The 22,079-nt window shown below is 37.5% G+C and overlaps 1 protein-coding gene across 1 annotated transcript in view; it reads right to left on the bottom strand.

Moving 5' to 3' along the window:
* Positions 1-366: 366 nt before the first annotated feature.
* Positions 367-22,079, bottom strand: part of BFSP1 (beaded filament structural protein 1) — a 55,994-nt gene continuing 34,281 nt past the window's right edge. The window contains exons 5-8 of the mRNA XM_056813858.1: positions 21,277-21,384; positions 9,487-9,707; positions 3,028-3,113; positions 367-1,712 (exon numbers count right to left, since the gene is read on the bottom strand). Of these exons, the coding sequence (XP_056669836.1) occupies positions 787-1,712; positions 3,028-3,113; positions 9,487-9,707; positions 21,277-21,384 (1,341 nt within the window). The 3' untranslated portion in view covers positions 367-786. The remainder of the gene's footprint in view (positions 1,713-3,027; positions 3,114-9,486; positions 9,708-21,276; positions 21,385-22,079) is intronic.

The raw sequence follows: 22,079 nt of genomic DNA, 5'->3' as shown, positions 1-22,079 counted from the left end.
CATAAAGTCTTGTCTTATGCTTAATATATATTTTTATTTCATTCACAATTTGCACCTACTATATGTATGGTACTGATCTAGATGTTAAGGAGACAAAAAAAAATAGAAAATGAAAAGTAGTCCCTTTCTTCAGGGAGTATACATTCGTTTTACTATAAATAAGTAACTACATATTGTGCACAGTGCATTGAGAATGTTAACGTTCCTTAAGACTTACCTAGGTCTGTAATCTGTAAGTGAGAAATTTCCATATGTTATGAAAATATGACAAAATACTTTGCCCAGTGTCTCCAAAGCCTCCCAACAATATATGGTTTGTAAATCTTAATTTCATATTCATGTGAAAATACAGCTACTACAAACACATTCTGGAGATTATAATGCTTTTATTGAATGCAAAAGAGCCAAATGATGAAAGCTAACATTTTTTTTCAATCTGGAAACCCAACAGTGATAATTCCTGAAAAATAATGCCTGAAACAAACATGCTAGAAAAGAGGATTTCTCAATAAGTATAAATATTTGATAGTAACTTCATTGTAAAGATGTAAAAATATTTATGTTTCATTTCTTGAAAATGTATATTCACCCAGATTACTATAAATTGCTAACGTGATTACTCAAAGAAAGAGAACTTTTAATTTTAGGATTAAAGCTTTCTTTAGAAACTCCAGAGATATCAATTGTAATCTTGCACAAACAACAAAGCTCATTATTTCATCATTCACTCTAAATACCCCACTCAGAGATTTATTGAGTATATTTTCTATTTTAAGTCTGGACCATCTATGAGCTTTTGTCTCCCAGTTTCTTCCTATTTGTCTTTTCTATCATTGTTTCTACAATCACTGCTGTTTCTTCATAAGTTTGAATTCTGTCAGTTGAAAACTTCTCAATAGATTCTACCACCTCTACCTTCTCATAGGTCATGGATCCATGGGGACCCTTCTCTGGTAGCCCTTTATCTGCTGCCTCAGTAGCTTTATCTTTCTTGTTCTTCTGAAAAGGGTCTGCAGAATGTCCATTTGGACCAGGTATGATTACTGGGCAGGGCTTCACAGTCCCCTTTTCTTTTGAAATGTCATCAGTTTTTTCTCCCACTTTCCTCTGATCTCTGTTTTGGTTTTCATTCTTTATATCTCCAGAATGTTCTTGATTTTTGTATTCATCATCATACTCCTGAGGGTCATCTTTTCCATTTGGGCATGGGGGTTCAGGCAGCCCAGGTACTGGCTCTACATCATCTTCTTCAGACTGGTCAATAGAAACAATAATCCCACCTTTTGCTGGGATGGATGAGGAACAAAAGTCAGGGTCTGTATAGCTGGCATCTCCTGTGACAAGTACATAGCGCCCTTTGGTGTAGAGATCAGATTGAGGCTCAGGTACTTTGTCACTTCTTACTCTCTCTTTAATAATATTGCATACTTTACCAAAGGCTTTGCTTAATCGTGCACCATCTGGCACATCCTCTGGAGCTATTTCTGGTTTTAGGGTCCCTGCTTCTCCAGGTCTCACTTCTAGCTTTGGTTGGCTCTCATCTTGAAGTTGCACTTGGTCTTTGCCTTCTACAGATTTTTTGGCTGGTTGATCCTCTAAAGTTTCATCTGTTTTGTCCTTAGCTATAATCTCCTTCTTCCTTGAAGCTTTCTTTGGGAGACCTTTTTGTCTTGGTTTTACTGTTGTTATATCCTGCATAGCTCGGGTGATATCTTAAAAAAAAAAATGTCACTAGATTGAATGTCATTATACAAAACAAAATGTAAATATTTCTTTTGCATCTAAACTCATGTTAAATATCTTTGAGACAAAAACTATGGAAGTAAATAGTTGACTAGGACCGCATGTTAAAAGGCACCTTCACAATTATCTAGTCAAGGAGTTCTTCTGGGGTCTATTAACTTTTTCAAATATTTTGAACTACATTTCAGTATAATTGGTTTCCTGTGTAATCTTACATTTCATTTTATGCACTTAAAAACATTCTCAGAAGGGGTCCATAGACTTCACCAAACGATTATTGGGGTCCATGGTGCAAAAAAGATTCAGAACCCCTAATCTAGTCCAAACCTTTCATTTTACAGATCAGGAAACTAAGATCCAGGGAAAAGGAATCATTTGTCCCAAATCTCACTACTAGTAAGTAGCAGAATTAGAGCATGAACCCAGGTCCTCTGACTTTCTATCCTATATTCTTTCCACAGGACCACAATGCCATGAAATTATAAGGTTGGAAGGGATAGCGAGAGGATTATAGGCTGCCGTAAAGGAGGGGGGAGGGCACACAAAGATTTAAACAGTTCTCTTCAAACTCTTCAGAATTTACCATAGCCTTCATTTGAAAAACACTGAAAGAGAAGCCCTATAGTAGATATTATCAACATTACCATTTTCTCTTTCCTTCTAAAATGCTCTATTCATTCAAATCCTAGGTGGTTTGGTTTCTGATTGCACATCCCTACTCTGCACAAAACTGTTTTGGTTTACATCTGTAGTGTTTTAGATAAAATGTTCAATTATTTAGTGTTACAGGCATCTTCATTACTGCCATTCTAAGCAGATTCATCACTGAGAAGCATCACCAAGGAGCAAAATAATGTAATTTCACTCTGATGGTAAGCTCCATTAAATCATATCAATAAAACAAAATTGTCTTTTGTGAGATAGGCCAGGTTTGTGAACACAACCTATTTGCACTTCATTTTAAAATAAGGTAATATTCTGCAACCACGTATTTCCTTCAGGAACTTGAACTAAATGGTTTTGGGTATAATCTGTCTCTCATTCAGAATGACATCTGGGCCTCTCTCAGCATAGATTATTTTTTTAATCATTTATTTAGCACCCACGGTGTACTAGGTGTGAGGGAAGAAAGCGACACTCATATCCACCATGCTCCCTCCATGATAACACTTTTCAGAAGTAGTGAAAGCATATGCAGAGGAGAGGCTGAAATAAGCTTTCTCTTCTCTTCCCTAAAGAGGAAAGGTTTTGTTTTTAGTGGAGAGAAAGGTGGAGGGGTGTTACCTTTTCTGTTGGAAGGCAGGTTGTAAGAAGCTTGGTAGCTCTGGGTGAAGAGTGTGATCGGTGTTCCCACTATGGCAGAATTCAGCCTGACAAAGACAACCAGAAAGAATTCTCTTTCCATGCCTATTTCTTCAAGCAATAGTAATAATTTTTTTTTAAACTCAAGGAGCAAGATTGGCTCTTTAAGCAAAACAAAGATATGATCTACATATCAAATTGATCACATCACTGGTCATTTCAAATAGATATTTGATTTAATAATAATAATGTCATCTGTTAGCTATTCATCCTTTGTCTTGAAGAGGATAAATGACACAGGGTGATATCTTGATAATAAGTTATGATATATAAGTATATATAATATAATAATGTCATGATAAGGTACCACAGTTGCAGAAGATAACATTTAGGAATTTATACAAGATTCAATGAGATGAAGGGACTTGCCTAGAATATCAGTGTGAAAAGTTACATTTAAGCGTAGACCTTCCTGATTTTAAAGTTATCTCTCTGCCACTCAAGGCTGTTTCTCATAATACAGGGAAAATGGATTTATATAGAAGAGCCTCTGATCAACCCGAGTCCTGCCTCTGCCCCCATAGAGTCCAGAGCAGTAAGGGATGCCTCCCATAGTGTTGGATAGGTGTCATGACCCTCTTACTAGATGATTTCCACCATGCTGGGAGGACATGGTAAACTCTCCATTTAAAGGTTAGTAACCAAGACTAAAAACATTCATTTCTCAGTATCACTAGTTCCTGACCTGTGCTCAATAGAGTCAGTCATTGTACTAGCATTTATTTGTTTGTTTGTTTTATTGTAACCTTTACTTTCTCTCTTAGAATAAATACTAAGTATCAGTACCAAGGCAGAAAGACAATAAGGCAATGGAAGTTAAGTGACTTGCCTGGAGTCACTCAGCTAGGAAGTGTCTGAGACCATTTTTGAACCCAGGACTGTCCCCTCTCTAGCCCTGGTTCTCTATCCACCTGGACACTTAGCTGTCTGTCTACCAGCATTTATTATAGATTAAACACTGAGAATATAATATAAAGGGGGAGGAGAACAATCTAGTCCCTGATTTCAGGGGTCTTAAAGTCTAATGAGGGAGACAGCAGGAAAAGAATTATGTACAAACATATTGGAAGTAGTGGCTCAGGTAAAAGACAGTAAGATTAAGGAAGACTGGGAAAGGCTTCTCACGAAAGGTGGGACTTTAGTTGAAACTTGAGAGAAACCAGGGAAACCAAGCAGTGGAGATGAGGAAAGAGAGAATTTCAAAGAGTAGAGATAGCCAATGAAAATGAACAGTCAGGAGATGGAGTGTCTCATTCCAGGTATAAACAAGAGAACAATATTATTGGATTGTACAATATGTGGAGGAGAATCAGATGTAAGAAGACTGAAAAAGTAGGAAGTACCCAGATTATAAAGGACTTTAAAAGCCAGAGTGTTTTATATTTGACCTGGGAAGTAATATGGAATCACTGGAATTGATTGAGTATAGAGGTGACATAGTCAGACTTATGCAACCAGTTTTCTAGGAATATCATTTTTTAAAAAAGCACATTTACTTTCTGTCTTAGAATTGATGCAAGTATTGGTTGTGAGACAGAAGAGTAGTAAAGGCTAGGCAGCTGGGGTTAAGTGACTTTCCCTGGGTCACACAGCTAGGAAGTATCTGAGGCCAGGTTTGAACCAAGAACCATCTGGCTTTCTATCCATTGAACCACCTAGCTGCAATTTTACAGCTGAGTAGAGGATGGACTGGATTGAGGAGAAACTTGAAGAAGGGAAAACAAATAGCAGGCTATAGCAGCAGACAAAAGGAGAGGAGGGGCTAGACCAGGATGGTTCCAGGGTCAGAGAAGAGAATGGAACATATAGGAAACATGTTATGAAGGTAAACTTTGAAATTGATTGAGTATGATGAATAAGAGTGAAGAGTTGAAGAAACCCTCGAAAACAGGTAACCAAAAGGCAGAAAAAGGCAATCATGGAGTCAAGGTCTAGTCTCAGACTTGCCTAAGCAAGCACATACTCCTCCACTGACATGTGCTTCTCTTCTCCCAGTGTTGGGAATCTAAGGGAGAAAAGGCACTAGAAAAGAGTCCCCAAGGCATAAGGACAAATTTTTATGGGCTATGGGGAAGGTGTATGCCCCACTCTAGATATGATTTCACTAGAACAGAACAGGATTAGGACTGGATTTAGGCAAAACCCAGGAAATGGATTTTAGAAAAGTTGATTTCCAGTTGGCTCCAGAAAAGGTACTACTCTCAGCCATCCATCATCAAAAGGTAGCTCCAAGTCACTAGAAAAGGTCCATCCCCTATAATTTCATCAAGTATGGTGAGGAAGGTAGACAAACTTACCAGAGCAAGCTTGACCAACTTCTTATTTTATATACACATTATATTATATGAAATAGCCACTGTTTGGGTCTCTCCACTATGTATTATACTTTCTGAATACTAAGAAATTATAAAAATAAGCATCTTTTTTAAAGCCAAGGGGAACCAATTATCTCTTTTTACAGTACTTTCCTGAGGCTTTGGTGACATCTTAACATTCTTTCAAGTCCTACTGTCTACAACATTAAGTATATAGCTTCCTCCATAATATAAATCAAAGCCCACTGGTCACAATTTCCAAAAATTGTTACACTAACGAAAGGTCAAGAAAATGTAAGAGTGATTTTGGCTCTTAATATTCATGCCACAGGCATGACTGTCAAAATGAAAACAAAACAAAACATGAACTGCTTCTTATTGGTTTTTCTGGTAGTATTTTTCTACTTTCTTCTTGCTTCATGACACCACAAAAAATTATCCGTTTCAAAGCCAAGAATAATGCCTTAATAAAGAACATTTCACAGCTAAATCCCACGCCTATGCTTCACTGTGTCATGTGGAGGGCTCAGGATCCTCAAAAGCTTTGCCAGGAAATCAAAAGCAAAGATGGGAAGGTTTTATGCAGAGACTTAGCCTTAAACCATCTCTATCAGTTGAGGACTGGGGTAACTGCATTCGTAGAGACCTACCATCAGAAAGGTGTCCACTAGCTAGAGAAAGTGTATAGCAAATTAAGGAGATAGTCTATTAAGGTATGGAGGGGTTAAATAATCTGTGTCAGCAATGAAAGTAGCCATGCTGGTGAAATGACACTGCTTTTGAAGTATAGACATGAGCTGTGTCGCACAGAGATCCCTAATCTTGGGCAACTGGGTCACCAGTTCTAAGCTAGAAGTAAGGGTTAAAAAATAATAATAATGTAAATCAACCCAGAATCTAGATAGACCTAAATTTCTCTGTATAAACCTTAAGGCTTTGACATATAAATTAATTATCAATTGTACTTAATGAGCAATAAAAATGTCCCTGGTTTGAGGCTCCTAGTATAATTATTGATTGAATGCTTGTGATCTCCTAGACATTTGGATCTGTTAGGGAATTTAATAATGGGCTTAGATCTAATCAGAGCAATAGCTTGGGACAAAGGTCCAGCTGAAAGCTATGTTCCTAGATTGAGATGATCGACTCTTGTTAATAGGATTGAACTTCCTTTATTCAAAGCTGACACCTCCCTTTAAAAGCAATAACTTCCCATGAGACAACTAGGTGACTTAGTGGATAGAGAACCTGGCCCAGAGACCAGAGGTCCTGGGTTCAAATATGACCTCAGACCTTCCTGGCTATGTAACCCTGGGCAAGTCACTTAACCCCAATTGCCTGTCCCTCATAATGCTTTTCTGCCTTGGAACCAATACTTAGCAGTAATTCTAAGACAGAAGGTAAGGATTTAAAATAAATAAATATAAGTAATAGGCACTCCCTCCCCCCAATCCTCTCAAATCAAAAAGCTTGGAATGCAAACAAGCCATTTCAAAGATAAATGGGGATCAGAGCATAGATATTATAACAAAGTAGGTGATAAAATATTGCCCAACTAGATCAGCAGTAGTAGGAACGGTATAGGAAAAATATGAGATTTCTTGCTTTATTTTCTTGGGACCAGGTGAAAAGCTGCATCTCTGGTAGGCAGAGCAAGGATCTAGCCACAACATACACAAGCACATAGTTATCCCTTAGTATTTCTTTTTCTTCTTCTGTCTTATACACACAAATATAACCTCATTAAAAATTAGCAAAAGAACACTCCAAGGGAGAAGCTGGGTAGCTCAGTGTATTGAGATGGGAGATCCTAGGTTCAAATCTGGCCTCAGTCACCTCCCAGCTGTGTCACCCTTGGCAAGTCACTTGACCCCCATTGCCTAGCCCTTACCACTCTTTTGCCTTGGAACCAATACTCAGTATTGTTGGTTCCAAGACAGAAGGTAAGGGTTTAAAAAAAAAACACTCTAGAGAGGTGCTGATTACTTCTTATGTACAGTAATTCCATCTAGGAAAGGCTAGGGAATGTCCCTTTAAACTTATTATAGGAGGGACAGCTAGGTGGCTCAATAGGTCTGGGATTCAAATTTGACTGGGACACTTCCTAGCTGTGTGACCCTGGGCAAGTCACTTAACCTCCATTACCTAGCACTTCTACCTTAGAACCAATACACAGTATTAATTCTAAGACAGAAGGTAAGGGTTTAAAAATAAAATTTCTAAAAATTTAATGTGTAATGATATATTCTTATATAACAATATCCATTTATAGAAGTCATTTCTCCCATCAAAAATAACACATCTGGAATCATTCTTTACTTCAAAAGAGCTATGATTCCTTTAGTCTAGATATTCCCTCCACCAACACAGTTCACAACCCCTTCCTGCTATAGAAGGCAGTTTTATGAGCTGCTATGATTTTTAAAATTCATGACATGATAGTTTTCTAGTAATGAGCCTCTCCAAACTTAGTTAGGAGGGTCCTTGTACAACAGTTTGTCACCAGGCTCATACTCTAAACCTTGACAGCTTGACATCTCCTAACAGGGCTTTTACTCAATGGACGTAGCCCCCAAAAACCTCCAACACAATGAGTAGGACATTGAATGAAGGGATTGGAATCACAAATACTTTTCAATAATCAATATTGACAGACTATCTAACTTCAGATTATGCTTAGTTATCAAAGAAAGTTCACATTTGGACAAAAACATGATAAAAGGGAAGCACATTAAGAAGTTCCCCAAATAGATAACCACCATTTTGGAAAGCAATTTGAAGTTATAAAAATAAAATTACTAAAATATCTAGAGTTTCAACCCAGAGATTTCACTGCTAGACTTATACCCCTAGGAGGCCATTGATAAGAAGAAAGAACTTATATACATCAAAATATTGGTAGTAACATTTTTTTTGAGATAGCAAAGAATTGGAAATTAAGTGGAGGTATATCAGCTACAGGAAGGAGGTGTCTAAACAAACTGTGGCAAATTCATGTATTAGAATATTACTCTGCTAGAAGAAGTGACATGATGGAAGACAAAAACTTGGAAAGATTTATATGAACTAATGCAGAATGAAGTTCCAAGAAAACAATATAAACAATGGCTCCAATAATGTCAATGGAAAGAACCATCACAAAATGAAAGAGAATGTTGCAAATTAGAAGAAACAAGCATGACTCCAAAGAAATGACAAGAAAAAAGACCCCAAAAGAAACCTTTTGTAAAGATGGGTTATCTATGGGTATGGTACAAAGCACATTTTGAAACTTTTTCTATTTATTGATCAATATTTAATGATTTCTTTTCTCTCTTATTTAGAAATATTATTTCTTATAAAGAAAGGCTCTCTCCAAGAGAGGACAGGAAAGGGAAACTGGGGAAAATTTTGATGATGTAAAAAAAAATGAAATGGGCAAATAGGTAGCAAATTGAACCTATGCTTGGGTTCAAATCTGGCATCAAGTATTTCCTAGCTGTACAACTCTGGGCAAGTCACTTAATCCCAATTGCCAAGCCCTTGCTGGTCTTCTGACTTAAAACTGATTCTAAGAGGCAGGTAGATGGCTCAATAGATAGACTGCCAGGGCTAGAGACAGGAAGTCCTAGACTCAGACACTTGCTAGCTATGTGACCCTAAGCAAGTCAGTGAGCCCCAATTGCCTAGCACTTACTATCCTGCATTGGAACTGATAGATACTTAGTACTGAGGTAAAAGTTTTAAAATAATAATAAGACAAACTATTTTAATAAATGAATCCATTTAAATGTCATTTTAAAAAGAAAAAGAACCAAAAAAGTCCCCTAAATAGTACAAAGGACTCTGAACCTACAGAAAGAGCCTGACTCCTGATAAAAAGAGCCCTCCAGTCAGACCATCCTTGGAGCCAGAATAAAAAACAAATATATCAAAGCATAAAGTTAAAAGAGTAATCGCTTGTTGCCTGTCTCTTCAGATCTGACTGCCCAGCTCCCCTTGTAAGAGTCACATTTCTCCCAAAACAATAAGCTCCCAGCATCATAAAAGTGAAACGTTCTCTTTCCATGGCACTGGACCACAGTACCTGTTATCTTCATTCTCAATGATACGCTTGTATCGCTCCAATTCATTTTCTAGCGATTGCTGGTATATTGCCAGCTGGCGGCAGTCATTAGTGTATTTTTCCAGCATTCTTTCTGCATCTTCAATCTCTTTCCTCAGAGTTTCAATCTGCTCATTGTAAAGTTGAATCTCATCATCGTAACTCTCTTGGGTATGTTTAATAGTTTGTTCCAATGTCACAGTCTGTTGAGCAAAGGCACAAGCATTAAAAAAAAAAAGGGTTACTATGTTCACTGACACATTTTTTCCATGAGCAAGCACAGACTTACGTAAAATAAAATGATGTATACATGCATACACACATGTACGTATATATTTAAGTGTGTTTCTGTGTAGATATACATATATATAAATATAATTCAAAGCATCCACTCCAGCCTTCTTCTTGATATTCATTCTGATTCCTGCCTCTAAGACCGATCTCCTGGGACTATGCCCTTGGTAATTTAATATACTTAGCTCTGAATACTTGCCCTGGGACTGATACTATCCTAATAGGTGAGTGCTTGAGCCCAAACTCCTATAGCTCACTCTTCTTCTTGCCATCTTGCCCTGATGCCCTATACCTGTGTCGGCAAAGACATGGCACACATACAGAGCCGGCACTTGGGGAGTTGCTCTGTTCCCCCTTTTCCCAGCACCTGAACATTTTTTGCATGCGCCACCTCACTGTCCAGGTGCCCAAAGCAAGGACTTTCTCCTTCAGCTCCCTCCAGTGATGCTGGGCTCACAGACAACTTGAATTTGCCCTCTGGACACTCAAATTTGGAAAAGGTTCACCTATGCTGCCCCTATATCTTCTATCCTCTGCCCTACCTCCCCCACAACACACACCATGTTCTGTCTTTTGTTCTAGGAATCCTAATCAAATCAATATTACTATTATCAAATGGCTCATCTTCCCTTTGGCTCTACTCACCCTCCTTGTGACTTATTAGACCAAAATGCCCCCAATACGCCCCAATATGTGTCATCTCCCCATATTAGAATATAAACTTATAAAGAATGGCTCACTTTTGAATGTATATCCCCAGCGTTCAACACAGTATTTGGTACATAATAAGTGCTTAATCAATAAAGATCAGTATGGGTAATCCCTATTCTGATATAGATCACAACCCTTCTGCAATGTCATAGTGGACCAACTTGGTGACAAGGCTCTTCAAAATCAGCTAGACTAGTCTTTCCATGGCAAACAAATGAAAATGCATAAACAAGTCAATATTTTACTTCTGTTTAATTTAACAGAACCTTCCAGGCTTTAGTCTCTCGTGGCATGATATTTGAGAATTTTAGGTCCCAATATCTCTTCGTGTGTGCATGTGTATATTATATAATACGTAATCTATAATTATATTATATGTTATATGTTATAATTATGTGTTAGTGTGTACATGTGTATGGGCAGTTAGGTAGTTCAGTGGATAAAGAACCAAGCCTGGAGTCAAGAGGATCTGGGTTCCAATCTAGTCTCAGATACTTCCTAGCTATGTGACCCTGTTTGCCTATTTAGAGTTGTTAGTAATACAGAAACTAAGGGTTTTAAATCTATATATTATATAGAGAAAGTTCTACTAAACCATAAAGAAGTCAAATATAGGCTCAGTTTTAGCTTTTTGCTTGATATATCTATTGTATATATGTACACACATATTTTGTATGTTTATAGACCTATATAGTTAAGTATGTATATATGTACATACCCATATATACATATCTAATCAAATATATATGCGTATATATACATACAAAAATGGCCGTTGACAACAATGGTGCCATTTTGGATCTCATAGATAAGAAAAATATTAAAATATACCTGAATATGTTGTTCAAAATGTACATATACATAAAAATTATCTAATAAATTAAGCCTTGATAAGTCAGATTTTTTAAAAACACTCCTTAAAATGTCTATTTATTGGAAATTAAAACATTTTTTAGGACCAGATGGATCCAATATGGGTCTAATTACTGAAGAAAATCAGAAGAATTAATAGCACATACGCAATATATATACTATGATTATTGCATTATAATAATGAAGGAAAAATTATCTTTTATTTTTATTTTGTCTTTATCCTAAAGTAATTTTGGGAATTTTCCAATTCCTCTTGACTTTTGCCAAGTAGAGTTGCTTGTGTGTTTAGTTCAGTTAAAAATGCACAGGTGTAAGGGGGCAGCCTGGTGGCTCAGTGGATTGAGAGCCAGGTCTAGAGACAGGAGGTCCTGGATTCAAATGTGGCCTCAGATACTTCCCAGCTGTGTGACCCTGGGCAAGTCACTTAATCCCATTGCCTAGCCCTTACCAGTCTTCCGCCTTGGAGCCAATATACAGTATTGATTCCAAGGCCAATAGGGAAGGTAAGGGTTTAAAAAAAAAATGCACAGGTGTACTGGGGAAGAGAATACTAGGGTAGAACACTTGTCTCACAATCAAAAGACAAAGTTTGAGTGCCAGGCAGACCCAGAACCAGGAGTTTTTGTGCCTGGGGCAAGTGTTACAAAGTGTTACAAAGATGAAGCAACCACTCATAATGGAGTGGTTTGAGAGAGTTGGAAAGCACACCTTGATGAGAGGACCAAAACCTCAAGACACTGGTGCAAGACACTTACACAAGGAAAAGGAGCCAAACTGGGCAGGGGAGAAATTCACCTCATTGTACCATCTGGCAAATTCCCATTTTGCTGAACTATTCCTGATAATTAGGTGCCAAACTTTAATTTATCCTCCACTTAACAGCCAATATTTTACTAAAGAGCGGGCCTGACTGTGTCACTCCTCTACTCAATAAACTCCTGTTCTCTCTCTGTTACTTCTGGGATTAAATATAAATATAATCTCCTCTTCCCAAACTCTACCTTTTCTATTGTTCCATACTTCTTACACATTATTTCCTTCCACATATTTTACTATCCAGACATATTATCCTTCTTGTTGGTCCTCATACATAATATTCCATCTCTGTGACATCGTATTAGCTCTCCTCATGCCTGGAATTCTTTCTTTCTTCATCTTAACTTCTTAGAGTCCCTGTCTTCCTTCAAGAACAACCTTCCTCCAGAGCCCTTTCACAATCTCCCCCAACTACCATCATCTTCCTCTGGAAAGTAAATTTGTATCTATATTTTATATACATACATATTTATATACATATACATATATACATACATATATATATGAATATATTGGTGGCTAGGTAGCTCAGTAGATAGAGATGTGGGCCTGGAGTCAAGAAGACCAGCATTCAAATCCTGACACTCACTAGTTGAATGAACCTGGGTGAGTCACTTAATCTCTGTTTGCCAAGATCCACTGGAAAGGAAAATAGCAAAAGAAAACTCCATGAGCATTATTGTTCTGCCATTATGGTCCCTGGAGTCACAAAGAGTCAGTCACAACTGAGTGACTAAACAACAACAACAATATACTAATATATAAATAGAACTGTATCTATCTGTGGGCATATATAAATATACCTATATAAAATATATATGTATAGATTTTTCATATCTATAAATATACACTCTCTATATGGGCATATACTATCTTCCCCCATTAGAATATAAGCTCCTTGAAGGCCTGCACTGTTTATGTCTTTTTTTTGTAATCCTAACTGCTTATCACTGTCTGGCAAATGTTTACTTATTAAGTATCTAATTAGTGATTGAGTAGCTTGAGTCACAAACAATCATTGATTGGCTTTTTTTAAACTCTGCTGGAGGGTTATATGCCAAGTCAGAGCCCTTTAAATACTGGGGGGAGGGAGGGCAGGGGAAGCTCCAACCCCCCCCCCCTTAGGGCTCTCATCCCAGTTCTGACTGTTAGCAAATCACTTTATTTCACTACTTTTCAATTCATTGTAAAATGGAGGAGAAGTAACTAGAGGGAAGGAAATGATACTTGCAGGGACTACTTCACAAAATGGCTATGAGAAAAGCACTTTCCAAACCTTAAAACACTATAGAAAAGAGAACCGTTAATAAAAATATCCACTCACACAATCACCAAGACCAAATAACAATTATAGACAAAAGAATGCAGGGGGGAAAGTGTTCTGTTTGATTGACTTTCCTACTGCCATAGTAGCTACAACCTGAAAACTTTCTCTTATGAAGAACTCATTAAAATGTTTATTGCCTGGCAAATCTGGGCTATTTACATCTGCCAGACTCATATTTGAATACCTCAACCTTTCCTCTCTGTCTCATTTCTTCATCTGGCAGACAGATGAGCTGGAATGCCCATGAATGACCAGAATCTTCCACGAGATTCTGGTCAGTATTCATAGCACTGTCCCTGTCTACAAAAGACGCGTTGAAGTTCAGATATGCCCTGGAAGAAAAGAATCTAATAAAGAAAAATTCCAAATTTCAATTTGAAGTGAGTGCATTATCCAAGGTGGATCTGTACATGCAAATTGTTTCCCTGCATTTTTTTTAATGTGTTCAGCATAATTCCTTTAAATAAATTGACAAAAAGTGGATCATACACCATTTTTTTAGAGGCAAGTAGGTGGCACAGTAGATAGTGTTGGGCATAGAATCAGGAAATCCCAAATTCAAATCTAATTTCTGACACTAGTTGTATGTTCCTGGGCAAGTCACTTAACCCTGTTTGCCTTAGATTTTTCATCTGTAAAATGAGCTGGAGAAGAAAAAGGCAAGCCACTCTAGTATCTTTGCCAGGAAAATACCAAATGGAGTCTCAAAAAGTCAGATGTGCCTGAAATAACTCAGGAATTCAACTATGATGTAAAATGAATATGCGTGTCCTCAAAATTCAGACAATACACTCTAACTTCTTGAGTGAGAGTATATGTAGGGCTTGCTATGCTTTTGGTGTGAGTTTTGGAGAGGTGGAGGGTGGAATGCAAAGAAAAAGGATCTAGACCTATGATTTCTTCATGGTAGAAAAGTAGCAATAAGGAAATGCCTGTACTAATGTAGGTCTTTAATTGTCCTGCAATTCATAATCACAGAATTGCCTAGGACCATGAGAGGAAACTCAGCCAGTATTTGTCAGAGCCAGGATTTGAATCCAGATCATTCATCCACCAAGGTTACTGCTCTGTCCACTAAGCCACACTGCCTAGTACAATATCCTGACAAAATTGTGCCTGCTGCAAAGCAAAAGCTTCTAAAGAACAGAAGAATTTGAAGGACAGCATGGAGAATTGCATGAGGAATTTAAAGCTCAAAAGGTAAGAATTATTTCTCAGCAAAAGAGAAACAGAAACATGAAGTCAAGCTTTTCATCTCGCCTCTAAATTAAGGGGGTTGGACAGATGATCTCTAAGGTCCCTTCCAGCTTTCAATTGACAATCCTATGATCTCTTTTTAGAGCTCAGAGGAACTAGACCTGACAATGATGTTGACAGTGATGGCAGCTTATTTAAGAGACTTGAAGTTCTTCCTGATTTTAACTAAATCTCAAAGAGCCCTAAAAACTTGAGTATAGTATGCAAAAAATATGAAAGAATCCTGAAGGTTACAATTTAAATAATACTTATCCCCCTTCCCTTTGTAGAGATGGGAGGTCCACAAGTGCTGTACAGTATGCACATTTTCATACTTTATGTACCAAGAGATAGATATGCTGATTTTTTTCCTCTAATTTTGTTTAATCTTTAAAAGACTGATACACTGTGGTACAATCGAAGGTAATGGACTCCTCCACTAGGGACAATGCAATGTCTCTGAACAATCTGCAGGGATCTAAAAAACACTATCTACAAGCAGAGGATAAACTGTGGGAGTAAAAACACCGATGAAAAGCAACTGCTTGAATACAGGGGTTGAGGGGACATGACAGAGGAGAGACTCTAAATGAACACTCTAATGCAGATACCAACAACACGGAAATGGGTTCGAGTCAAGAACACATGTGATACCCAGTGGAATCATGTGTCGACTATGAGAGAGGTGGGGGGGAGGAGAAGAAAATGATTTTTGTTTCCAAAGAATAATGTTTGGAAATGACCAAATAAAATCATGTTTAAAAAAATCTTTAAAAGTTAGTATTTGTTATATGAAATAGCTCTCTAGGAGGAAGGGGAAGAGTTACCTTGGAAAGCTATGGTGATTTTTTAAAATGACTTATTTAAAAATAAATAATATGCTTCTTTCTAAGTATTTTGGTGAGAAACTAGGTAACCTAAAGTTTCAGATGCCAACTTTAAAAGGACTTTAGAAGTATATGCTGGAGAGGGCAGGTAGGTGGCTCAGTGGATTGAGAACCAGGCCTTAGAGATGAGAGGTCCTGGGTTCAAAAGCCTAGACACATCTTAACTGTGTGACCCTAGCCAGCTCACTTAACTCCCCATTGCCTAGCTCTTAACTCTCTTCTGCCTTGGAAGCAATACATAGTATTGAGTCTAAGATGGAAGGTAAGGATTTTTTGAAAAAGGAAAATATTCTAGAGACCATTGGAAAATAAAGAGAAAGAAAAAATCATAAATGTGAATGGGATAAACTCACCTATAATTGGAGAAGAATAGTACAATGGTTTAGAAAGGAGAATCCAATATGTTTATAAGACATGCTTGAAATATAAAGATTCACATATTTAAATTAAAGGTTTGGAGAAAAATCTAGTATGTTTGTTTTTTTAACCCTTACCTTCCATTTTGGAATCAATACTAAATATTGGTTCCAAGGCAGAAGAGTGGTAAGGGCTAGGCAATGGGGATTAAGTGACTTGCCCAGGATCACACAGCTAAGAAGTATTGTAGCAGTCCACACCTATCTATGGACAAGGGAAACAGTTAGAATGTAAAGATTGTCTTAGAAGAGAGCATGCTCAGTCTTGTGCATGGCAAGTAAAGCTTTTTGTGCTTACCTGGCTGAGACAAACCACACCTATACCTTGTTGTTAACCAATGGTAATCCACTATATACTCATCCCTATGTATTGTGCACATTTGCATCTCAATGGAAATAAATAGGAGCTCCACGGAAGGCCAGCTCTCTTACCGAATCAGCTCTCACCTATCTCTGTCTTTCCTGCAACTTAGCCTCTGGCTAAGCTCACTATTTAACTTCCTCTCTCTATCTTTCCTTTTCTCTCCAAAGACCTTTCCTTATTATCATCCTAATTCTCTAGCCAGAGCAGTCTGGGTTTAGAGTATTCACTCTAAAAGACTGGGTTTTCCTCTCAGCTAATCTCTATACTCCTATATCCACCTGTTGTTAATTTAGGGCTGCTTAGCGGTATCATGTCCTCGTGATAGCTAAGTAGTGGAAGGCTTTTCTGTGGAGCTCCATTGTCAAATATTACATGTGTATCTGTCTGCTTCTTGTCCATCTCCTTGGCTGCAGTCCTTACCCAAGGTCAACTTTCTATCTTTCCTTTTGTGGGAAGGCTGCGGGCCAGCCTTCCTGCTTTAAGTATCTGAGGCCAGATTTGAATCCAGGACCTCCCATCTATGAGCCTGGCTCTCAATCCACTGAGTCACCTTGCTGCCCCATATATAGTTTGCTTGTTTGTTTGTTTGAAATAAATTGTTCAGCATTTATCCTCATGCCTCTGGTTATAAGAGTTTTGTTTTTCCCTTTTTGGGGAGGAAGCAGGGGTCAAAGGAAGAAAAATGCCAGATAATTGACAAAAAGAAAAAGGAAATTAAAGTTACATTTTTTAAAACATGTGCTGAAATAAAGCAGTGATCAACTTTGGTCCCTGAAAATGGATAATGAAATAGACTCTTCTTTCTTTCTAGAGTAAGTAGGAGATTCTAGAACCAGAATGTCAGACTTCCATGATGCATATGATATCAAATACAATAATTTTCCGGTCACTTTTGGGTGGACTGTTTTTCATTGTTACTAGGAAAGTTTCCATGGCAAGCAAAGGGGGATATTGAGATACTGACTTCAGTATAAAAAACAAAGGCAACAATAAAACTATTATTTAAGTGCTAGATTTGAGAGTTAGAGAGCATAGGTACAAATCTTGGTTCATTTCTTCATTTCCCTAACCAACTGCCCTTTTTTGAACTTTTCCATTATGCCCCCAGAAACCTCACCATCAGGAACCTATTATTGTCAAAGAAAACCTTAGCCATGGCACTCATACGTCAGCAGTACCCTCTGCCCCTCTAATTGGAGAGTGAGTGAAGAACTCTCCCAATACTCCATTTCAGAATAATATCCAGGCCAGACATCTCTTCATTTTCCTCGTGGCTACATTCCTTTGGCTTTCTCCATCTTTAGGAGGTATTTCTCCCCTCCTTTTCAGCTTCTTTTATTTGTTGTCTTTTCTAAATTGTTAGTTCCTTGAGGGCAAGAACTTTCTTCTTTTGTACTTGGAACACCAGCACTTAACCTAGTGCCTGACACATATTAGGTGCTTAATGTCCCTGGACCCTTTCTTTTTTATTTTAATTTTTTTTCGACTAACAAGGATTTTTAAACCTCCCACTCACTTCCCCCCTTCCCACTGCTGCTGAAAAAAATCAAATCAAATCAAAGCCTTTGTAACAAATGTATATAGTCAAGCAAAGCAAATTCCCCTCATTGGCCAGGACCTAAAAACTGTCACAGTCTGCACATTTAATCAATCACCTCCTCTAGGAAAGGTGAGAAGCCTTCTTCATCACTGATGATCTCGAACCATGATTGGTCATTGCATTGACTAGAGTGCTCAGATCTTCAATGCTGTCCATTTCCCGCTTTTTGACTTCTAAATCTATGAACTACTAGCTGTTTTGTTTACATAGAGCTTTGCCAAAACTGACCACAAGGTGGCGCCAAATCATTTACTAAAAATGTATTTACTTGCGATTCGCTACAGCGTTTCAATCCAGACTAATGACTTGGCTACAGTAATAATTGTTTCAGCTCCGCTTTTTCCTCCTAAGTATATAACTCCTCTGGCATTGAATCTGTCAGATGGTGCTCTTTTGATAATAATAGTTTAATTAAATAATAAATTGTAAAAGTAATAACAACATTACCCTTCTTAGTTTTGTATCTTTTCTCAGTTCTCTTTATTTCTAGGAGTATTCAGGCCTCTTTCCTTACTAGTTCCTCTGCCTTTCGTCAAATCCCATAAAGATTAGATAGATAGATAGATAGATAGATAGATAGATAGATAGATAGATAGATAGATAGATAGATAGATGCATAGATACATAGATACATAGATAGATACATAGATAGATAGATAGATAGATAGATAGATAGATAGATAGATAGATAGATAGATAGATAGATAGATAGATAGACAGATGGAGAGATGGAGAGATAAACAGACAAATACATAGATATATTAGATTAGATATATAATATATATTTATACTATATATTACATATATAAAGATTATATTCTATATATTATAACAACATATAATGCACATACTAGATTGTTTATATGATAGATTATATAATCTATAATATATACATCAATCTTGTAGATTATATGTATATATATCTTATATAATCTATAGTGTATACCTAGATTATGTGTCTATAATAATCCATAGATTGTGTATTATATATAGAGCGTATTTATAGATTATACCTATAATATATCTACATAGATTACATGTTTATGTCTATATACACATGTGTAGATAAATATATGTATATTTGTGTACATATAAATATCTATAGTTCCTATATATGATAAATAGTGCCTATAGTTCCATAATGTAAATCTTGAAATTTCTCAGACTTGTGAATGTTTAAAAAATCCTTTTGGAGAAATCTCTTATGAGAATCCTTTTGGGGAAATCTCTGATGAGGATCGCTTGGGAAGAATCTCTTAAGACAGGCTCTGGAGAAGGGAAGCTCTTGGAAGAGGACTCTAGCTGGAACTCTCTCTGATGAAGTCAGCTGAGATGGAGCTGGCCTGGTGTCACTAGAATCCTTGCTTAGACAGACCTTGTGGTGAGAAAAGACTGACTGATTGATCTCTCTCTCTCTTAAGACTCAGGTCTAGGCCATGTTGGCTTAAGGCCCTTCATACTTATTTCCGTTTTCTCTCTTTCTCTCTTTTCTTTAATTCCACATTTGTATTAATTAAAATCTCTATAAAACCCAGTTAACTTGGGTATATTTCACTGATTGGGAATATATTCCCTGGCGACCACCTTATATTTGATTAAAAAACCAAGACACTGTAGTGAAACATATTTTCTGCGGTCAAATTTACTCACCCACTCTTATATCTATCATAATTTATATCTTCCACCATTTTAACTCACTACAGTTTATGACCCCAACTCTTTTAACTGCCAAAGTTTATGGCAGACAACAATTTTAAATCTTACAATAAATCCCATAGAGACCCAGTACTTCATATACATATACATAATATGTATATATAGCATTATGATGAGAATTATACTATACCATCTCTCAAAAGAAACACTAGGTATACTTGCATCTTTTTTTCTTTTTTTAACTCTTAACTTCCATCTTGGAGTCAATACCTTGTATTGGTTCCAAGGCAGAAGAGTGGTAAGGGCTAGGGAATGGGGGTTAAGTGACTTGCCCAGGGTCACACAGCTGGGAAGTGTCTGAGGACATATTTGAACCTAGGACCGCCCATCTCTAGACCTGGCTCTCAATCCACTGAGCTACCCAGCTGCCCCCTTGCATCTTCTTAATACCAGCAATATGACTTTTTTTTCCTTGAACTTCTGGAGTGGTGATCTGGCTGTATAAGCAGTAATAGGACTCTATATGATTAAAGGGAATCCCTGTCCGGGTTGGACTGTGTAACTTCTGAGCACTCTTCCCACTCTGAGATTCTCTGATTCATTTTCTGTGAAGTACAGTCAATGGACACAGCAGACCCATTCACGCAATTGTACAAGTGAAGCTTTCCCCTTTTTCCCCCCAGCCTGTTTCTAATCCCTCTAGGGAATGATTTTGACTTTAATGTTGAACAATACGATTGCTTCCTATTCATGATTTAACGATAGTCTTAAAGGGACCTAGAATTGGAACCAAATTTTCTGATTTGGTTTCTTTATTTGTATTGACTTCCATTTTGAGACAGTTAGTGGCATAAGGAATAGAGTGCTGGACCTGGAGTTAGAATGACCTGAGTTCAAATCCAGTCTCACATTTAATAGCTGTGTGTGATCCTAGGCAAGTCACTTAACCTCTGTTTACCTCAGTTTCTTTGACTGTAAAATGGGGAAAATAATAGCACCTATCTCTCAGGGTTTGTGGGATGGTCAAATAAGACAACATGTATATAAAGGACTTAGCACAGTGTCCTGTACATAGTAGAAGGCACTATATAAATCCGTATTTTCTTCCCTTCCCTTTTGGAGATGGCAGCATTCTCAGTGCTATTTTATCTTAAAGTTTGAAGTCTTTGAATTGTATATGAAAACAGAATGAAGAAAAGCAGAGGGAGAAACTGGGGAGGAAAGCTTGCTGGCAAGGAAGAAAAAATTCTATGAACCAAAGTTTAACATCTCTTTGATTTCTTGTTTTTCCAAACTAACTTGATTCACAGTGAAGTGCACACACTGTTTATTTTACCCAAACTTCCAGCTTGAAGAGAAGATAGGCATAATTATGTTTTCTAAGCTTGGTACCACCACAAGGAGAGACTGGGGCATACCAAAAGAAAATGGAGTCTTGAATCAAAATCAAAACGTTTATATACTTCCTCCTAATCTTGAGTCTAAAGAAGCATGGGGAGCACTGGAGAATTAGGTCGCTATTTAATGCTCTTATTAGTGTCCTGATAGTAAAAGGGGACCCCAATGTCTCTGGAGATTGGAAGGAAAGGTACCTCAGTCTGTAGCTTGGATTTCTGCATCTGTAACTGGGCCAGGATACCTTTGTATTCTTCAAGCTGGCTCTGCAGAATGGGAACTCTCCTTTCAGCTATGAGCTTCTCCTGAAACAAAATTTAAAAAATGTTTTCTATTTATAACACACTCCCAAAATTTGAAGATTAGCACTTCTAAATCCCAAAAGCCACAGGCAAAGATCCTGGGACTAGGGTTGAAGGAAGAGAGCTTCAGTCAAACCTAGTCAAGTCAATAAGCATGCATTTTGTGCCCCCTAAAGGCCAGGCCCCTTGCTAAGTGCTAGGAATTCTTAAAAGACCTCCTCCCACCCCACCCCACCCCCAAAAACCTGCTCTCAAAGAGCTCACCCTTGAATGAATGAGATAAAATGCAAAAAGTAATGTACAAACAAATTTAATCGGATATAATCTCAAGGGAAGGCACTAAGATTAAGGAGGACTAGAAAGAGCTACTTGCAGAAACTAGGAATTTAGCTGAGACTTAAAAGAAGTCAGGAGAGCCAGAAGATGGAAATGAGAAAGAAAAAGACTTGCAAGTATAGCAGACAGCCAGCAAAAATATCCCTAGCTGGGAGACAGTGTGTCATATGTGAACAACAAGGAAGCCAGTGTAACGGGATGGAGAGTGCATGGAGGGAAATAAGATGTAAGAAGACTGGAGAGGTAGGAAGGGACCAGGTTTTGAAAGCTAACAGATGATTTTATAAAGGTTCCTGAAAGTAATAGGGACCCATGGGAATGGATTGAATGTGGAGGTGGCAAGGTTAGACCTGTGCTTTAGT

Source organism: Monodelphis domestica, chromosome 1, assembly GCF_027887165.1.
Source record: "Monodelphis domestica isolate mMonDom1 chromosome 1, mMonDom1.pri, whole genome shotgun sequence".
In the NCBI taxonomy this organism is placed as follows: Eukaryota; Metazoa; Chordata; class Mammalia; order Didelphimorphia; family Didelphidae; genus Monodelphis; species Monodelphis domestica.
The sequence above is the reverse complement of the archived record's forward strand: the minus strand, read 5'-3'. Positions and strand labels throughout refer to the sequence as shown.